The following is a 16,796-nucleotide window of genomic DNA, read 5'->3' as shown; positions in this document are numbered from 1 at the left end:
CAATAGATGGATGTSACGTGACATAAAATCACTCTTGGTTTCTACATAGCATTTTAAGTCATCTCTAATTTGGAGGATATTTCCAGTATAGTATCAGAGAGCCTGTGAGTTGCCAGTGTTGTATTGTAGGATGGGGGAGTGGGGACTAAGGTGGAGAGTGAAGTCTCATAAGCTTACCTGCTATCTACACACCAGAGCACTTGCTCTGCCACGCTCAGTGGCAGAATTACTAATAAAATACCACCGCTCATTGTCATGAGACTTTGAAAATCTTTGACTATAGGGTTAATTTTGGCAACTAATGAGCTTACAAATAGATGAAAATGTTGTGCAGCCGCAGAGACATCACAGCAATTTATTTGGTTCTTTTCTTTTCAATGCATGCTCTTAGAAAGGCTTGAAGAATATAATCGTATTCTCTTCTCAGGATGGTTTTCATTAACGTCCAACAAGAGAGGAAGGCAGGTGTCTCAGACTAGGAAATGTCATTAATGGATAGTTCAATGAATGRCATGCCCTACTGACAAGGCTCAATACAGAGAGGAAAGAAGCAGAAAAAACAAGTGCTTCAGTGGCTATGTGGAACTAGTTAGACCATCACCCAAAGTGGTGGAACTGTTTAGGAGAAACAGTCAATAAATCGATCAGAAAATGCACAAATCATTAGCTTGTGGCTAGGGTCTGTGAAAATATAAAACAGTTTTGGCCATTTCACACTCAGTGCATGATATCTGGTGTCACTTGGCTTCTGCAAGAGGCTACGTAGTTTGGTGGTTATCACTCTGCATAGGCCAATGCATCTGTGTTATGTAAGCRTGGCAGCAATTCCTTTGTACCTACAAAAGGCTTCACTGGTTATGGACTGTATGTATTCCTTGCTARAAGTATTGTACAGTGTTGGTGCAGTTCCTGCAACAGTGTCATTGCAGGAAAATCCACAGTAGCCAATGAGGAAAAAAGAGGACAACTTTCATTTTATCAGGGGAACCACAGGAGAGCAGCATTGTTTGTGTTCACAGAGCTGCTGAAGAAGACAGGGTATCGGCAGAATACTGTTTTAGTGAATTGCCTCAGCAGTTTCTTCCAAGGCAACTCCCATGGAACAGAGGGCAAGAAATTAGAGATGTTTCCTTTGCTAATGGAACGCAGTGTGGAAGCCCTCCTTGCCCTCCTTTACAATAATCTCCCAGAGGTACAGAAGACCTTGCTAGGGCAAGAAAACATAATTTAAGCCTTTTTACATTAGCACTAATGAGACTGGCCCGTGATCCTCTTCTTAAAGAGACACTTAATTCAAGAAGCACTCATCGATCAAGCATTCCCAAGCCATTGTATTTTACAGCAGAGAGCAGAGATTTTCACTGTTTAGCCCATTGTGGRTAGAGGAAGAAGTATCCCTTCTGTGTATGCACGCACATATACCCCTCTCTCTATATATGYGACATGTAACATTTTATGTATAAAATAGCATAATATAACAAAAAAACAAATATGAGCTCTTCAGTCTGATCAAACCAAAGCTCCTTCTGGAGAAGGAAAATACTGTATTACACACTGCAGTATTTAGAACAGATTTTTAAATACATCCATCCTATTATAACCTTTCTATCAGTTTTATAGCAGTATACATCTGTGTTTTTTTAAGTGCTGTAAGCTAAAGCTGTGCTATTGCTGTACAAAAAAAAAAAATTGGTTAGTCAAGCTTGCTGTTTTCTTCTGTTGGAAATACATCAACTTTGTACTTCAGAAATATATGTGGGAACTTCCGTATTTCATAAATGATTAGCCTGATTTCAGCTTTGTTTTACTCTGTTCCTAAGATTTAATAAATGATTTTTGGTAGTTGTTCTTTTCTCTGGGCTAACAGGGAGATAATTTATCTGCTATATTTGGTCAGTGGGAACTGTCTTAAGCAGCATAAACTGGTAAATATTGTAGCTCAAAAACATTTTTCAACACTTTCAAGTTATTGCTAGACTACTGACTTTTTTAAAGCACTGATTTTAAATTACATGTTGCGTTTTAAAATAAGCTCCTTGTCAGGACTGCAAGCTCCTTCAGGTTGAATATACATTATACTTTGCAAAGTAGAAATAAGTGCTGATTTCCTCCGTATCTTAAAAACCTGTGTAGAGGAGAAATGCGCTGTCTGTAAGTATTTTAGACAATCTCTGAGRTGCTCTCTAGGCTGCTACATAAATTTTAGAAATGGTAAATTCAGCCTTGCAAACAATATTTTGTGAAAAATGCTTCAGTATGACGTAATGATCTTAATCCCCTTTTTTTTCATCAGGGAGGTGGAGAGTGAGGATGCATTTGAAAGTCCTCAAAGTGATATATTGTCTGATTTTTTTTTAATATCATTTTGTCACTGGATGATTAGTTCAAATCTATTATGTCCTCAGTAAAAAATGCAGAAACAATTTGCCAGCTTGTTCTGAATTTTTAGTATATTTTTCTGTAACGCAGCCTCATACTAAGAGAAGGATTTGGGAAGAAATGTGTTAGCCAACACATCAAGTATGTGGCTTCCATTTGGCATTTAGCAGGTACTTGCATTCATCAAGGGGAAAGGTTATGTCAAACCTTTTGACAGTCTCCTAAAAATTTCTCATTCCCACTTACATTATAAACTGTGTGTCAATAAATGCTAAGAGAAATTTGGCCTTTTTCAATTGACACTCAAAGAATTCAAAATATCTCGTATGACTGTCTTAATATCACATGTGACTGTCTTAGCTGCACTAAGATAATTAGAAAAGGTTGGCAGACATTTTGCCTCATTTTGTGCCATTAGTTCCCTAGTGGAAAAGTGATTAATTTCCAGTGCTCAAAGTTCAAATAAACACAGTAATCTGCACTGAATTTCTTTCTTTTTTCTTTTTTTTTTTTTTTTCCATATGCCTGATCTACCAGACTTTCAAAACACAGCAAGACAGATTTTATCAATCTGAGAGATAGCAGTCAGGAAAAGACATTACAGAGTGTGAGAAAAATTGATTGCAGCGGCACTTCTCACCACTCTATACAGTGAACCTATCTCGAAAGAAGTCCCGGAAAGCCTGCAAGAGCGAGTTGTTACATCCTGCATCATTTTATCTGCAGCCTGATGGTGGTACTTCTCCRTGAGAGCTGCTCATTGTCATGAATTCTCCCCATCAAACAGCATAAGGGCTCTTCCAAAACCAGGGAACTTCATACCTGGTTTGTCTCTCTCCCTCTCGCTCCGGGATGCAGATGTACACAAACCTTTGACCAATGCCTTTGCCCTTAGGAGGGGGTCAATTTTAGTTCCTCAAAGATCAACTTTCTTACTCCTGATGCAAGAGCAGCCAACATCTGCAGTGATGAGAAGAAGTGCATCAAGCTGACATATTAACTGTCATGGACACCTGTCCTTGCCACCTGGAAATAAGACACTCGTGAGGGAGTAGAAATGCTGCTAAGGAAGTCAGTGGGTTGGCATATGTTGAAATCATTTTCAAGAACTTCTTTTTCTTCTTGGCACTCAGTTTTGAGGAGCAACCAGCTTTTGGTTTGCTAAAGGGAGAGAGGTCAAAAGAAACACATTTATATAAAACCAGCAGCTCCGTCCAATATACAGTAATATGAATGTTCTGCTGTGGGTCTCCTTCAGTCTTTCTTCTTGATGTCGTTCAAATGCAATGTAGACAATATTTACATAATCTCATGGGCAAGAACAGAAAAAGGCACTCCTGATTCTGAAGTACATAAACTCTTCTGGTTATCTCTTTTGATTAGTCTTTGTTTATCTCTTTTGATAAATGAATAAATGAGTATTGCTTGCAAAGTTGGTTTTATAGTCTTTTCAAGAGTGATTGATAGAAACTGATCTTAGATCAATGCCCTGGTTGTTAGAGTCCTCTGAGRAGGGGAGAAGATTTAAATTCCTTCAGTTGGGGTAGGTGTATGACTCTTGGTCTGCCACATTGTTGGTAAATGTTTCAGCTGCAATTGGATGAAACTGAGGCACCTCTATTATTTTCCTGTACTTTTTACTGAAACCAGCCCACTGTTTTCATTAGAAGTACATGACAATAAAAAGTTTTATTAATAGCAGAATTCTTGCCTATGTCGGAAATAGAGAGCATTTCTCTCCTTGTTTTCACCCGCAGAATAGTAAGTTAAAAAAAGAGAGACTATTGGCCAAATAAAGAAAAAGTCCTTCAAACCATTAGCAGGAATTAAATTATACCAGCTTGGCAGTTTATGCCATGCACTGTGCCTCTACTCAGAAATCAGTGTTACCATAAGTTTGATATCCACAATACTATGTATGCCCTGACTTCATACCTTTGAATAATCTTTTTGAAAACTGTGCCTTGAAAAGCTAAGAAAAAAGTTTCAGGACTAGKTCTACAAGCTTTTACTCTATTTTATCCTGTCCCAGAGACAAAGGTGTCTCACAGCTGGAACACTGTTCCAGATTTGTTCTATGATCCTAAGCAAGCCCCTTGGAGCAGAACCTGAAAACTGCTGAGCTCTTCCTGGACTCTCCAGGTAATCTCTCTTGTAAAAGATCTGAAGAATCAAGAGTTAGCATTATGTGTGGGTTTTTTTTTTTTTTAAGAGATGCTGAATACAGTTGCAGGAATCAGTGGTGTTTGATATCTCTGGAAGCTGGGGATTTCACTGCTTGTCCTCTCCACTTATGCATCTGGTAGCTGAGAAAAATAAAGCCTGTCCCAGAAAGGTATTTGTAAGGGATGTGATTTTTAGCTAAAAGATGCCCTATAGCTATCAAAGGTGTTACTGTGATATATTCAGCATGGCACATACTAAATATCTGCTCCATTACATTATTTGTGGAAATGAGGCTTTATCTGCAATAATTCATTTTTTCTCTTCTATTTCAGTTCCGCCTTTTATTCAGCCTTTTGAGTTCCCAAGGTTCTCCATYGGCCAGCGAGTCTTCATTCCCTGCGTCGTGGTCTCTGGGGATTTGCCCATCACAATCACCTGGCAGAAGGATGGCAGGCCTATTCCAGCTAGTCTCGGGGTGACCATTGACAACATTGACTTCACCAGCTCCTTAAGGATTTCTAATCTTTCACTGATGCACAATGGGAATTATACCTGTATAGCTAGAAATGATGCAGCAGCTGTGGAGCACCAAAGCCAATTAATTGTGAGAGGTAAGTAGATGTAATTAGTTTGAAGGGCACCAATTGWGCAGAATTCATCAGTATTTTCTAATGACATCTGTTTGATGGGAAGTACAAAATACTGGAAAATATGAGCCTTGAACATAATTAACAGCCTGGAGTGCACAGGGGAAATGAGGAAGTCACCAAATTTACTTCTGGAAAATTTTGTGAGGTACAAGCTCACTCATCCTTTGGGATCAGGCCTTTGAAATGGTATCAAATTCCTCTGTTATTATTCTAGTCTGATTATGCCTGTTTTTAATTTAGAACATCCTCTCATATAAMATTATATCAGTAAAAAGGAATGCACTGATGTTTTCTTCATAGGGAGAAGATACTCTCCTGTTCTCTTGTTGYTGTTTTTTAATTTGTGTTTATTACTCAATTAGCATGATTCATTTACTCATGCTCACTTCACTACATTTTGCCTCGAAACAGAAGTGAATATAGACTTTCCATAAGAAATATTTTATGTGGACAAGACCTATTAGAGAGATACCTTATCTCCATTAACTTTTACCTTTTAAATCACACCTTAGCCAAGACTTTTTCCTGGGATCATCATAAGATTATTTTGCCTTGTAATATATTTTTAAACTTATTGTGAAAAACTTTACCCTCAAAAAATCATTTCTCCTGAAAGTTTTTCAAAGTGCTTTCAATAAGATTGCAATACTCTTTCTTCCCACCATCTCCTTTTGCTACCAAGCCATTAAACAGCTCAGAGAAAGAGGGAGTAGGGATACTGCAAGGGACCCTAGTTGTTTGTGGCTATTGCAGATCACTACGTCTTACATTCCTTTCCATAAGCTTACCAAGACAATTCTTAAAACCACTTAGGGCTTTTTGCCACCTCTGTCAGGTATTTTTTCAAAAACTCATTTGAAGCAAAACATTCTGAACAACTCTTCCTTTTAAATCAAATCTTCTTTTTGCCCTAGGATCATCATTAATGGAATATTCCCTAGTTTTCCGCTTACAGAATTTGTATGCTGACTTTCATTATGCTGGTAATTCCACAACTCAGCTGCAAATGGGCCTATTGCTTTTTCACTAGTTTTGATATGAATACTACTTTAATGATTGTTTTTAATTTTTCACTAATTTTAACTGCTTTTGAAGTATTACTCAGTATAGACATTTATTACTTTCACCACCTATCCARTAATTCTTAAGTGAAGTAGTTTAATTAACTACATGCCCTTAATTATTTTTTCCTACACTGTTCTGTTGGCTTTTAACCCTAGTGATCATTCTAGTAGTAAAAGAAGAATTTCCTCACCTTCTCTTTTCCTGTACTAGAGAAAGTTCACGACGTCTTGCCATAGCAGAAAGCACRTTGAGTATGTCTGCCCTGTGCAGAGATGCACCACCTAATAGCAGCCAAGTTGCAGCTATGCTCAGTGCTGCAAAGTTGTTCACGTGATGGGAAAGAATCAATTTAGCAGCTCTGCATGAGTTCCTACAGGCATTTCATCAAAACAAGGATGGTAGGGTGATCTTCAAAACAAGAAGTTGACATAAGTTGTACCGCTGAAAACTGGTGCACTGCAGAAAATGACTGTCCTGTTTTCAGTGCCAAGAACCATGAGGTGATAACAGCTGGTGCAAGCCCAAATGCGGGCATTTCGGCTCTATGCCCAACTGATCGGCATGAGCCTTGCTGGGGTTACATCAGCCTGCCTGCAACAGGCAGGCGCTTTCCCCTTGCTCTCCTCCTGCCACTATTTGGCATCAATGTGATTTCCCCTGCACATTTTTCTGCCTCTCTCTTACCTCCTCCTCCAGGTGAGSACTTTCAGGGAGCCAGCTCTAGCTGCCACTTTTGTGCTGTTGGTGCCAAAAGCTCTATTTTCCACAGGTGTGTCACTGCCCTACTTGGACTTCCTGCTGAAAGCCCTGCCCTAGTCAGTGGTGGGATGACTGCCGTTGGGTGTGCATGACTAGAGGGAGTCCTTAGAAAGCCATGGGCCTGGTAGAGGGTAMCTTTTCACACTATTTCCCCCAAAGCCAGGAAAAGCTTTCTGGAGTCCTAGTGCTGCAAAGCTTTAGGCTATGAGGGCTACTTCATTTCTCCTCTTTTACTTTTCCTCCTCCTGGGGCTATTACTCTGCAGCAGCCTTCTTTAAGCTCCTCTTCTCTCTTATCTCTATCAATTTAAATAGTAATAACTTAATCAGTTTTCCTTCTGCATCTGGGATAATAGCTCTCTGTTGTGGGGTGGGGGGAAAATAAAGTCTGATATCTGACCTGAATTTTCTGCCCACCGTGGATCTGATCTCTTCCCCTCATATTGAACTGCTTCAAACAACTTGTTCCACATTGGTCAGAAGACATCTATCTGAGGGCTGCTTTTGGTCACTGCTAATCTGCATCTAACCTGACCTATGCACATTTAAGTAAAGAGTAGATTTCCTGCTCTCTGTTTCTTCTCTGAGCTTTCAGATTCTTCCTCATCAGTTCCTATTATGAGTGCCATATGACAGAAATATATTTTACTAAATCAATCAAGCAGTTTTCCTCTAAATGAAGGGAGAATAAATGGTGCTTAAGTTCCTCTTGTTTCTAATCTACATYGCATGACGGTTTCTCGGCAGTGTGCTCTAAATGTAAATATTGACTTTTTTAAATGTCAGGAGATGGGTTCTGAGAATGTCTTATATGAAGCGTGTGCATTTTTGATATGACAACAGACAGTGAGTGAGAGAAGAAAATAAAGCAAACATGACTGTTCCCCACAAAGTTCCTTTTCCCCTATTTATATTGGTGGCGTTTTCTTGTTAAAAGTAGATTTAAAAATGATGACTATTCCAAAATAAGGAGTATGAAATGGCCAAAGGAAAACAAACACTGATCTTTTAAAATTTGTAAGCACATTACAGTAAATTCTCACTGTTATTTCTGTTAATTTGGGCTGTATAAAATCAACCAAATGGTAATGAGGACTTTTCCAAATACCTGGCAAGCAATGCTGGAATTTGCCTGACGTAGCAAAGAAGGATGACGACCTGCTTCCACAGAGCTTCCTCACAGAGCATCACACAGCAGATGGAAAGGGCTTACTGAGAGAAAGGAAATGAGGGCAGAAAGCTTTTGAGCAGCTGTGCAACCCTGGGTAGAGAGCTCTCAAAGTGGTCCCAGTTCTGGTGGTTTCTCTGTCATAGGTTCTTTGGTGAGGAGCTGGAAATGAGACTTTGTAGTCACATGCTTTGGATGCAGGTCTGCCAGTACTTCTTTCCTCYGACACTTCCTGGCCAAATCAGATAAATCTGAAGAGGTGAAAATGCCTCAGATAGAACTGAAAGCCTAAAAGGCTAACAAAAGGAGTTGAATTGTTTAGAAACACCTTTACTAAGTGTGAAACAGCATAATACTAGACACCAGAAAATCTGCTCTGGTGAGCCTTTCTATAAACACAGGAAATGCTACCACTAGAGTTTGTACGCAGCCATAAAATACAAATCCACAGAGAACAAGGCTTGATGGGTCCTAATGTTTATGGAATATCTTCTAAAAGAGGTCATTATTTAAGAAGGTCATCCTCTCTTTACTGCAGGGACTGCAGGTAGGCAGCCCAGGTGAGTGAAAACTGAGCTTTCACTTTGGAAGCTTGTGCTGCACTGGCTCCTTGCAAACCAATAAATTGTTATTATTTTTATTATTTTGATTATTTTATTTCTTGTTGCACTCATACTTTGCTAGGAACCTATGACAGGGAAACCACCAGAACTGAGACTGCTCTAAGAGCTAGCAACATACTAGCATTGTTTCTTTAACAGGAAGGAAAGAATAGGATCCTATCATGAAAACTGTCTGTGGAAGTTAGGAAAATATCTTTTCTGTCAAATCCTTAAGTCACTCTGTGGAATTAATTAAAGCTTTATTAATTAAGGCTGTCTTCCAAAGAGTGATTAAAAATCTATAGACACTTTATCATGTATTATTCATTTTGATAGAGGTTCCTAAGATGAGAATGAAATAATTATGAAATAAAGAGTGGTGAAAAAGATTTTAATTGGTAACCAAAAGGAAAAAGCTCATGAATGTGTTATGAGTTCAAAAATTCTCAGATACTGTGAGAACAGAGAATTCAAAGATAATATAAATCATGATTTTAAAATTCCTGTTAGTGAACATATCATGAGTTTAAATTGAGATAAGGTCTTTAAATACCTAATAACCCCCCCTTAATGCATTTAGCCTAAATGTGTTTTCATTTTGTGCTTGCCAGGTATGTCTTATATCGTTAGAGAGTTAAGTACCCAATGAAAAGCCCCTGAGCCTTGAATCTTCCATGAAGCATCGGTCTGCTTTCTGATGGTAGTATGATGCAGTAAATGCAGTCTCTGACAGAAAAGTAGATGGAAAAGATTTATGGTCACACTTGRTGTCAAAACTCATTTACTTTCTTTGCTGGTGTTTACACTCTGGCTTTGAAGGTTATTCTTGAATGATTCACTTCCTGTTTAATGTTCTCATTAGGCAAACCTGATCAACACAAACCACTCTGCGCTTTCTCATTTTGCAGAAGTACATCTTTTTTCTTGAACTGCATAGGAAATGGTTTCACTAAACCAGCTAAATCGACCTCTTAGGTCCAATGACCAAATTTAATAACTGTTCATCTCTGCTGAAGTACAGTGTTTAATGATCTCATTCATTAATACATCAATGGTTGCTTTGGCTGATTAAATTTCTTCCATCATTTTGACAGTATGATCTAAATGTAAAGTACAAATATTCCATGTAAAAATGAAACATTGTATTCTGGGCCAATGTCATAGATTATTTCTTAACTCACTCCAGTAGCCCACCAGAGGAGCTCATGTTAAGAGTATTCAGCATTACTCTCTAGTGTAATGTACTAATCACTGTACTTGGGAGCCAGAAGCACTTCCACAGATTTTAAGTCCAGCAAGGAATGCTTGAATTTGTTGTCTTGTCTCTGGTCTGAARCAGAGTCAGAAAGGATTCTTGGATTTACGTGAAACAAAATTAAATTAGGGAACATTAGAATGCACTTATGAATTAATTTTAGTTAGTAGCTTGTAAAGTCCATCTTTGTCAATAGTGATGACACTAGTAAGCAGCATCTTATTAGGGTACCAACTCATCTTTTCTCATCTTTTCTCATCTTATCAGGATCGTTTCACAGTAGATAATAAATGCATTTTCCATCCTTTGAAATGTCACTGTGGCATTCGTGTTAGCTTCAGCATCCTATTCTGATTTCCCTCATCCTTTGTTTTCCCTTCATGAGAGCCTGAGATTGCTAGTCATAATATTGAGAGGAAATACCTTTTTTAGGTCCTTTGAGTTCAACCGTTAAATAGTTTGCATCTGTCAACTTATTGCTGTTAAACTAAACAATTCAACAGCTCATTTTTCATCACAGATCCGTGGGCTGCATTAAATGAGAGAGCCTGAAAGAAACTTACTATTAAAGCAATTTTAAATGCCCTCCTTTATAGGCTCAAGGGACTGTGCTGCTGAAACAAAGGTAATAATAAGAGAAGAAATGTTCAGTCATATTCATGAGTTATTTCAGGGTGCTTCATTTATMAAGGGGCATAGGATGACCCACACCTTTATAACTACAGAGAGAGGAGGAAAACTAATTGCTTTCTCTTCTCCATTAACTCTACTTAAGCAGATCAGACAAATGAACTTGGAGAATTTCTTACTAAGCAAATTTTGTTTAGGGGATAATGAAAAAGTGAATGTGTCTTYATAATCTGAATCTAAATACTAAAATCTAGATCGAGTAGTCAACAGCATTATCTTCCAAAACGTGGTAGCATATAGCTCTGAAGAATTCATTCACTTGAGATAAAACTGAGAAGGAAACTATCAATGGGGAAGGAACCCCCCCCAAAAAAAGGAAAAAAGGTATCCTCTGTTTACTTCCCAATCATTTCTGTAAGAAGAAAAATGATATGGTTTTACCTAATTAACAATATAGAAACACTTGAAAGATCACTGAATGAGTAATTCCTTTTGCTGTAGCATCACTTCTGGTTTCTAATGACAATCTTAAGACTAAAAGTCAGGAAGTCATGTCCTCAAAAATAACAGTAGCAATTGGCACTTTTATAAGTAGCCCTAAAGGAAGGCTAAAGTCTCAGTGAACACAGAAATTGTKTCTGTTACTGCATGTGGGCATAGTGTTTGCCAAGTAAGATTGAAACGTACTCTGTTTATGTTTGTATGATTGCTAATCATACACTTATTCTGGACTTGTAATCCAATTTCCACGGTTACCATTCTAATATCAAATTCTATAATAAAAGTAGTGATTAAGAATGATAATGTCATAAATTAAAGGAGCAGATACAAGAAYCTGAAGCCTTGCAAACTACTTTAGAAAATGATTCCACTCTTTCCCACCCTGAATGATCACATATCATGCCCCAAACTGCCAAGTCATTATTGAAGGTTTCATGTATTTCCCTTGCACACCACATCTTATTCASGTTTAGTTTTACTTGTTGATTCCTTATTCTCTTGTGTCTTTTTAAGTATYGCATTCATGACATATTGTTGTCTGAGGAAGGTCGCTGGAATGGAAAGGGTCAGTGTTCTTAACTGGGATAGAAAAATAGTTTTTCATATACGACCACTGAACTGGGCATTCCCTTAGCAGGAAAAAGCATAGTCAAGAATATCTGAGCCAAAACCGTATGTTTTACATATATCCAAAATACAGTGAAATCAAGATTATACAAAGCCCAGTTCAGAGCTTGTCAGCAATCAGGGYGCAACACATCAAGGATATTTACAGTCTGTGTAAGTTCTTTAAAGACACAGAAGGAGATATTTCCCTAGGAATGGTCAAACAATATTTATATGTGACAACCACCTTTTTTCTTTTTTTCTTTTTTTTTTTTAACATATGTCCAAAGGGATTAGATAAATATGTTATTTTTATAAATAACTTTAATATAAATAGTATTCCAAAGGTTGYCTGCTTTTATTACATAGTGGGCAATCTTGCCTAGTTTATCCAGAACTTTCTGTATGCGTATACTCATTGATACTATAGTGGCAAATTATTTCCTGGATAATTGCTGGTTCTTGCTAATGTTCTTGTTAGTATTATTGTTAGACCAATCTAAAAAGAGATTCTAAGATAATTCTGGAGAATCTAAAGAAAATGTTATCAAATAGAAAGGAAATTAAACCAAGAAATACCAACACTTTTGTTGTAAGAGATACTTATAAGAGACATTATACTCTTCACACTTTTCAGTGACAAAGGAGCCCAGTAATTATCAGTCATTTTGTTGCATTAGTTATAATCTTTGTAAGACTAATACAACTGAGATGAATTATTTGGCATAGAGGAGATGGGTAAAAGCATGGGTCCTTTAGGAGAGACTAGATTTTTATTCAATTTATGCAATTATATGAAGTCAAATCTGTATAATTACATTAGCAGTATGTAGATGATACAATAATCTGTCCTTTGCATAATCCCAGGTGAGGAAACTGAATATATTGCCTAGAATTTTAATTTCTGAATACCCTTCTACTCTTGAATTCTGCCATTATTCACAGGCTATAATTCAATCTCTGTAATTTTCTGTCTGTTTGAATATTGCATATTTGCATTCACTCCTACACAACATGGAAGTGTGTAGTACGGTTTGTAGTATCAAGAAGGTGGTGAATAARATGAGCATGGAGCAGTTCTTCAGCAAATCCCATGTTACTGAAACTGAGAAGCACACAGTTAAACTGATGGGAGGGCTTGTTAAAACATATAAAAGAGAATTCTCCTTTACACAGAAGGTCTGTGACAGAAGGTCACAGTAAACAGCAGGTCTTTCAACGCACCCCGATCAGGCACGTTTCTTAGGTGCACGGCTTGCAACGGCTGTGGGTGGCGGGGGAGTGCAAAGGGAACGGGCTTGCAGAAAGGGGCCAGCCTTTTGCCAGGCCAGAGCCAGCATGTTAGGGTAGATGGACCGTTGGTCTGACCCAGAAGGGCAGTTCTTGCTAGTTCTAATGTGTTTTCTGTTTCTTAGCAAAAACATGTCCATTCTCATACCAGTCCTTCTCTGAGCATGTGTTGTTTCTCTTGACTTCTTGTAGACTTTAAACTACAAAATTTTTATTTACATAATATCTTCTAATGGCAGTGCTTTTTCCCAACATTTGGGCTACTTTTTTGTCTATTCTCTTTACAAGCTAAGCAGCTCATAATTGATTTGTTGGAAGTTGTGAAGATAAATTTATTTATAGTTCTCCAGGTGAAACAAGTTGATGAACTGTGAGTGGCATGAAATCAAACATGTTTGTGCAATTACTTACATTTTTCACCTGTTTTGGAAAGTAAGTATTTAGGACTTCTTTTGCATCTGGTGACAAAACGAACAAAGAACACTTTGAACTGAACTACTGATGTTTCCAATGTGCAGATAATTAGAACAGGGTGGATGGTTGCCCAAGACTGCTGTTGCCAGGGTTGCGTGTTTGGTGCATAYCTAATACAACATATTATTTAAACTTGTCAATATGGCAGTCATTCAGAAAGCTGAAATATTTGACAGCAATAAATAGAATAAAGGTGTCCATTACAGAAGGAGGAGAAACAAGATCTCTTCTAGTGCAAAGGTGACTCTTACCTSCCTTGCTGATAGTTACCTGTGTTACTTGTAACCATGTTCCAAACACAGTTACAATTTCTTCATGAATACAACTTTTCAGTGTGTATTTAGTTAATAAATTTCTTTATGCTATAGCTTTAGAACTGAATGTGCAGAAGGTCCAGTTAAAGAGATCATTTGCTCACCATAAGGTTGTTCCAGTTACTGCTGACTCATCTTTTAAAAATTAGTTGTAGCTGTAGAAAGAAGAAGGTGATAGAGGAGCACTGGATTACAGAGGCAGAAGAAAGAAGGCTCAAGCCCTTGTGAGGAGGTTTCTCTGCAGCTGGAACAAATTTCTTTAGGTATCTCCAACTTTGAGCAGTCCTTGGCTAGTCCCATCATTGACACCTGGAGTTTCAGATGTATAAATAGTACTGAAAGCCACTAAGAGCTATTTCAGATCCTAGGGAAAACAGAATAGTTCGTCTCATGACCAATGATCCCTTTCTATGCTGCCTTGTGTTTCCTTATGTTACAGCCCTCTCTCATACTTTCTTTTCTCATTCCTGGCACTCCCTGATAGGCAGATGATAAGGCCAGGTGAGTGCTTGGGATGAGCGGAGAGTGTTCTCTGGGCCCTCTGTTCTTGAAGGCCCCAACTTTCAGCATCTCTATCTGTACCTGCAGACGAATTCAACACAGACTTTCCAGTTTGGAATAACAGGAAGGACTATTAATATCTCTCCTTACTGTGTTAAATCTGAGCTTCTTACTGTACTCAACTTGAGGGGGAGAAAAGTCTTTCAGAAGCTTGATCACCTTACTACACTCCCTATCTAGCACTCTAAGAAGTCACAAAAAGTAGAGTTCATGGCCTGAGGGCACAAATACCTTTTTCTTTTTCTTTTTTTTTCTTTTTTTCTTTTNTTCTTTTCTTTTTTCTTTTCTTTTTTTCTTTTTTTTTTGAAGTGTTTACTTATTCTAGCCATGAACCAAAGGACAGGAGATCGACGAAAACCTCTGACTGTAATGGACTTTTTGATAAGGCCATAGCCTTATTAAGCACCCTTCTTAGTTTTTGTAACTTTTGTGGCTTTTTGAAAGGTCTTCACAGTTTTCAGCTTTTCATTTGAACTTCTGTCAAATCTGCAGGTTTTATTGTTACATTGACTTTTAATATCTGTCCTTAATGGTCAACTGTTGATCTAGTATTGTCACAAGAATTTGTTTTCTTTGCTATGTATTTGTATTTGAAACATGTACAGCTTTACATGTACAACTGTTACTTTATAGATATACTTGCGTATATCTGGAAGAGTCTCTGCAGTTGTTTCATGATGCCTTAGAATGGCTCTATTAATATATATCTATATGGTTGCACATACATCTGTTTCCATTAAGACCTCTGGTGCAAACAAAATGTGTTGAAACTTTCCGTGGTTGTGTTTGGAATGATAAATCCTGTCAGAATCTGTTTCAGACACTGTTATTTAAATATGAAATGATCCAATTAAGAATTATTGTTATTTTAAGGTTATATAGGGTACATATCTTTTTCTTTAATCTTTTTCTGTAACTTGCTAATATATATGCTCACTGTTATTAAAAAAAAAAAGACAGAGAAATATGTAGCTGTTCTTAGATAGCTGTTAATCCTTTTACTTTGCAAGCAAGAACTTCTTTTCTGACCATGACAGTTTGGTTTATTTTTAATCTATTTTGTAACCTCTCCCWTGGAGAGATTTCTATTACCTTATTTTTATATCCTGTCAAGACCAGTGCTTTTGTTGTCCCTGGCAAGAAATACATAAAGTTTATGCACAGTAAGTAAAAAATCTCATAAAACCATCTTCACAATATGATTGCATCCTTAAAAAGCTGTTTTTAATTTTTCTTGCGATTACGAAATGTCATGCCTTCTTATTTTCCCTTTCCATTGGGCTGCCACTTTGAACTCCCTGAGCAGCTGCACAAATTCTCACGGCTTCATCTTCTTCCTCCYGCAGTGCCCCCTAGATTTGTGGTTCAACCGAGTGACCAGGATGGTATATATGGAAAAGCTGTAATTCTCAACTGCTCTGCAGAGGGTTATCCTGTTCCTACCATTGTCTGGAAGTATTCAAAAGGTATGGTTTCCTGCGAGCACTGGGGAGGGATTAATTGTGGTTTAGTAATAGCTTACTTACCTGTAAGTAACTGGTTTAAATTTCAGGTTGCCAGAAGCTAGCAGGATACAGCAAGGGGATATACCAGTTATGTTTGTACTGTTCTTCTATTGTTTCCTCCTAGCGTGTGGTGTTGGTCACTGTCACAGGTACAAGGCTGAGCTAGATGAACTTTGGTTTAGCTTAGTTCCCTTCCTGGAGCTGTGAATGTGTGTGTGTGTGCGCGCGTGTTAGCTATCCTCTCAGCGGGACTGGTGATGAAGCGTAAGCCTGAGAGCAAAGAAATGCTGCTTTAATTGAGACAACCTCAGAATTAGGTTCACTGGTAGCATTTGGCTGCTTTTTTTTCCTTCCAAGTCCATGGTAACATGGCCAATCATATCTTTTCAGAAMGGAAGAAAGGTCAGGTAGCATTAGCATAAGCAGTAATTCAGTRTGCACTTTACATAATGCTTTAACATTTTCTTCTCATGTAACAGAGCATTAAAACTGGCCCCACTTGACCCTAACTAGCCATAGGAAATTGACAGCTTTTTAATTAAAATGTGCTGCTTGCTAAATTGCGTCTTCCAGCCAGTTATCTTCTAGCTGATGCTATCAAAAAACCCAAACTCTCCAAACTCTGTATCCTGGGTACATGAGTCAGCTCTTTAGAGATCTTTAGATRTGCCCCAAACGACATACAGAGAAGCACAAAAACAGGTGCTGATGAGAATAAATCCTTATCTAATGCTAGCTGTCCTTAGGATAAGGCTAAACTACATCTGGAGAAAAAGAGTGGAGGAAACGAAGTGTTCGTTTTGAAGACTGTCRTTGCTTTCATTGATATGTTCTGTTCTGTGGCAAGAAGTGTGCGGTGCTCCAAATTCCAT

At 37.9% G+C, this 16,796-nt stretch overlaps 1 protein-coding gene across 1 annotated transcript in view; it reads left to right on the top strand.

Annotated features, from left to right (window-relative positions):
* DSCAM (DS cell adhesion molecule) overlaps positions 1-16,796 on the top strand; it is a 391,004-nt gene that overhangs the window by 226,219 nt on the left and 147,989 nt on the right. Inside the window, exons 11-12 of the mRNA XM_085305248.1 lie at positions 4,878-5,156; positions 15,766-15,885. Of these exons, the coding sequence (XP_085161374.1) occupies positions 4,878-5,156; positions 15,766-15,885 (399 nt within the window). The remainder of the gene's footprint in view (positions 1-4,877; positions 5,157-15,765; positions 15,886-16,796) is intronic.

The sequence above is a fragment of the Rhea americana genome, unplaced genomic scaffold (genome assembly GCF_003343005.1).
Source record: "Rhea americana isolate MKP2758 unplaced genomic scaffold, rheAme1 scaffold_101, whole genome shotgun sequence".
Lineage (NCBI taxonomy): Eukaryota > Metazoa > Chordata > Aves > Rheiformes > Rheidae > Rhea > Rhea americana.
This window is presented reverse-complemented; position numbering and strand designations above follow the sequence as displayed.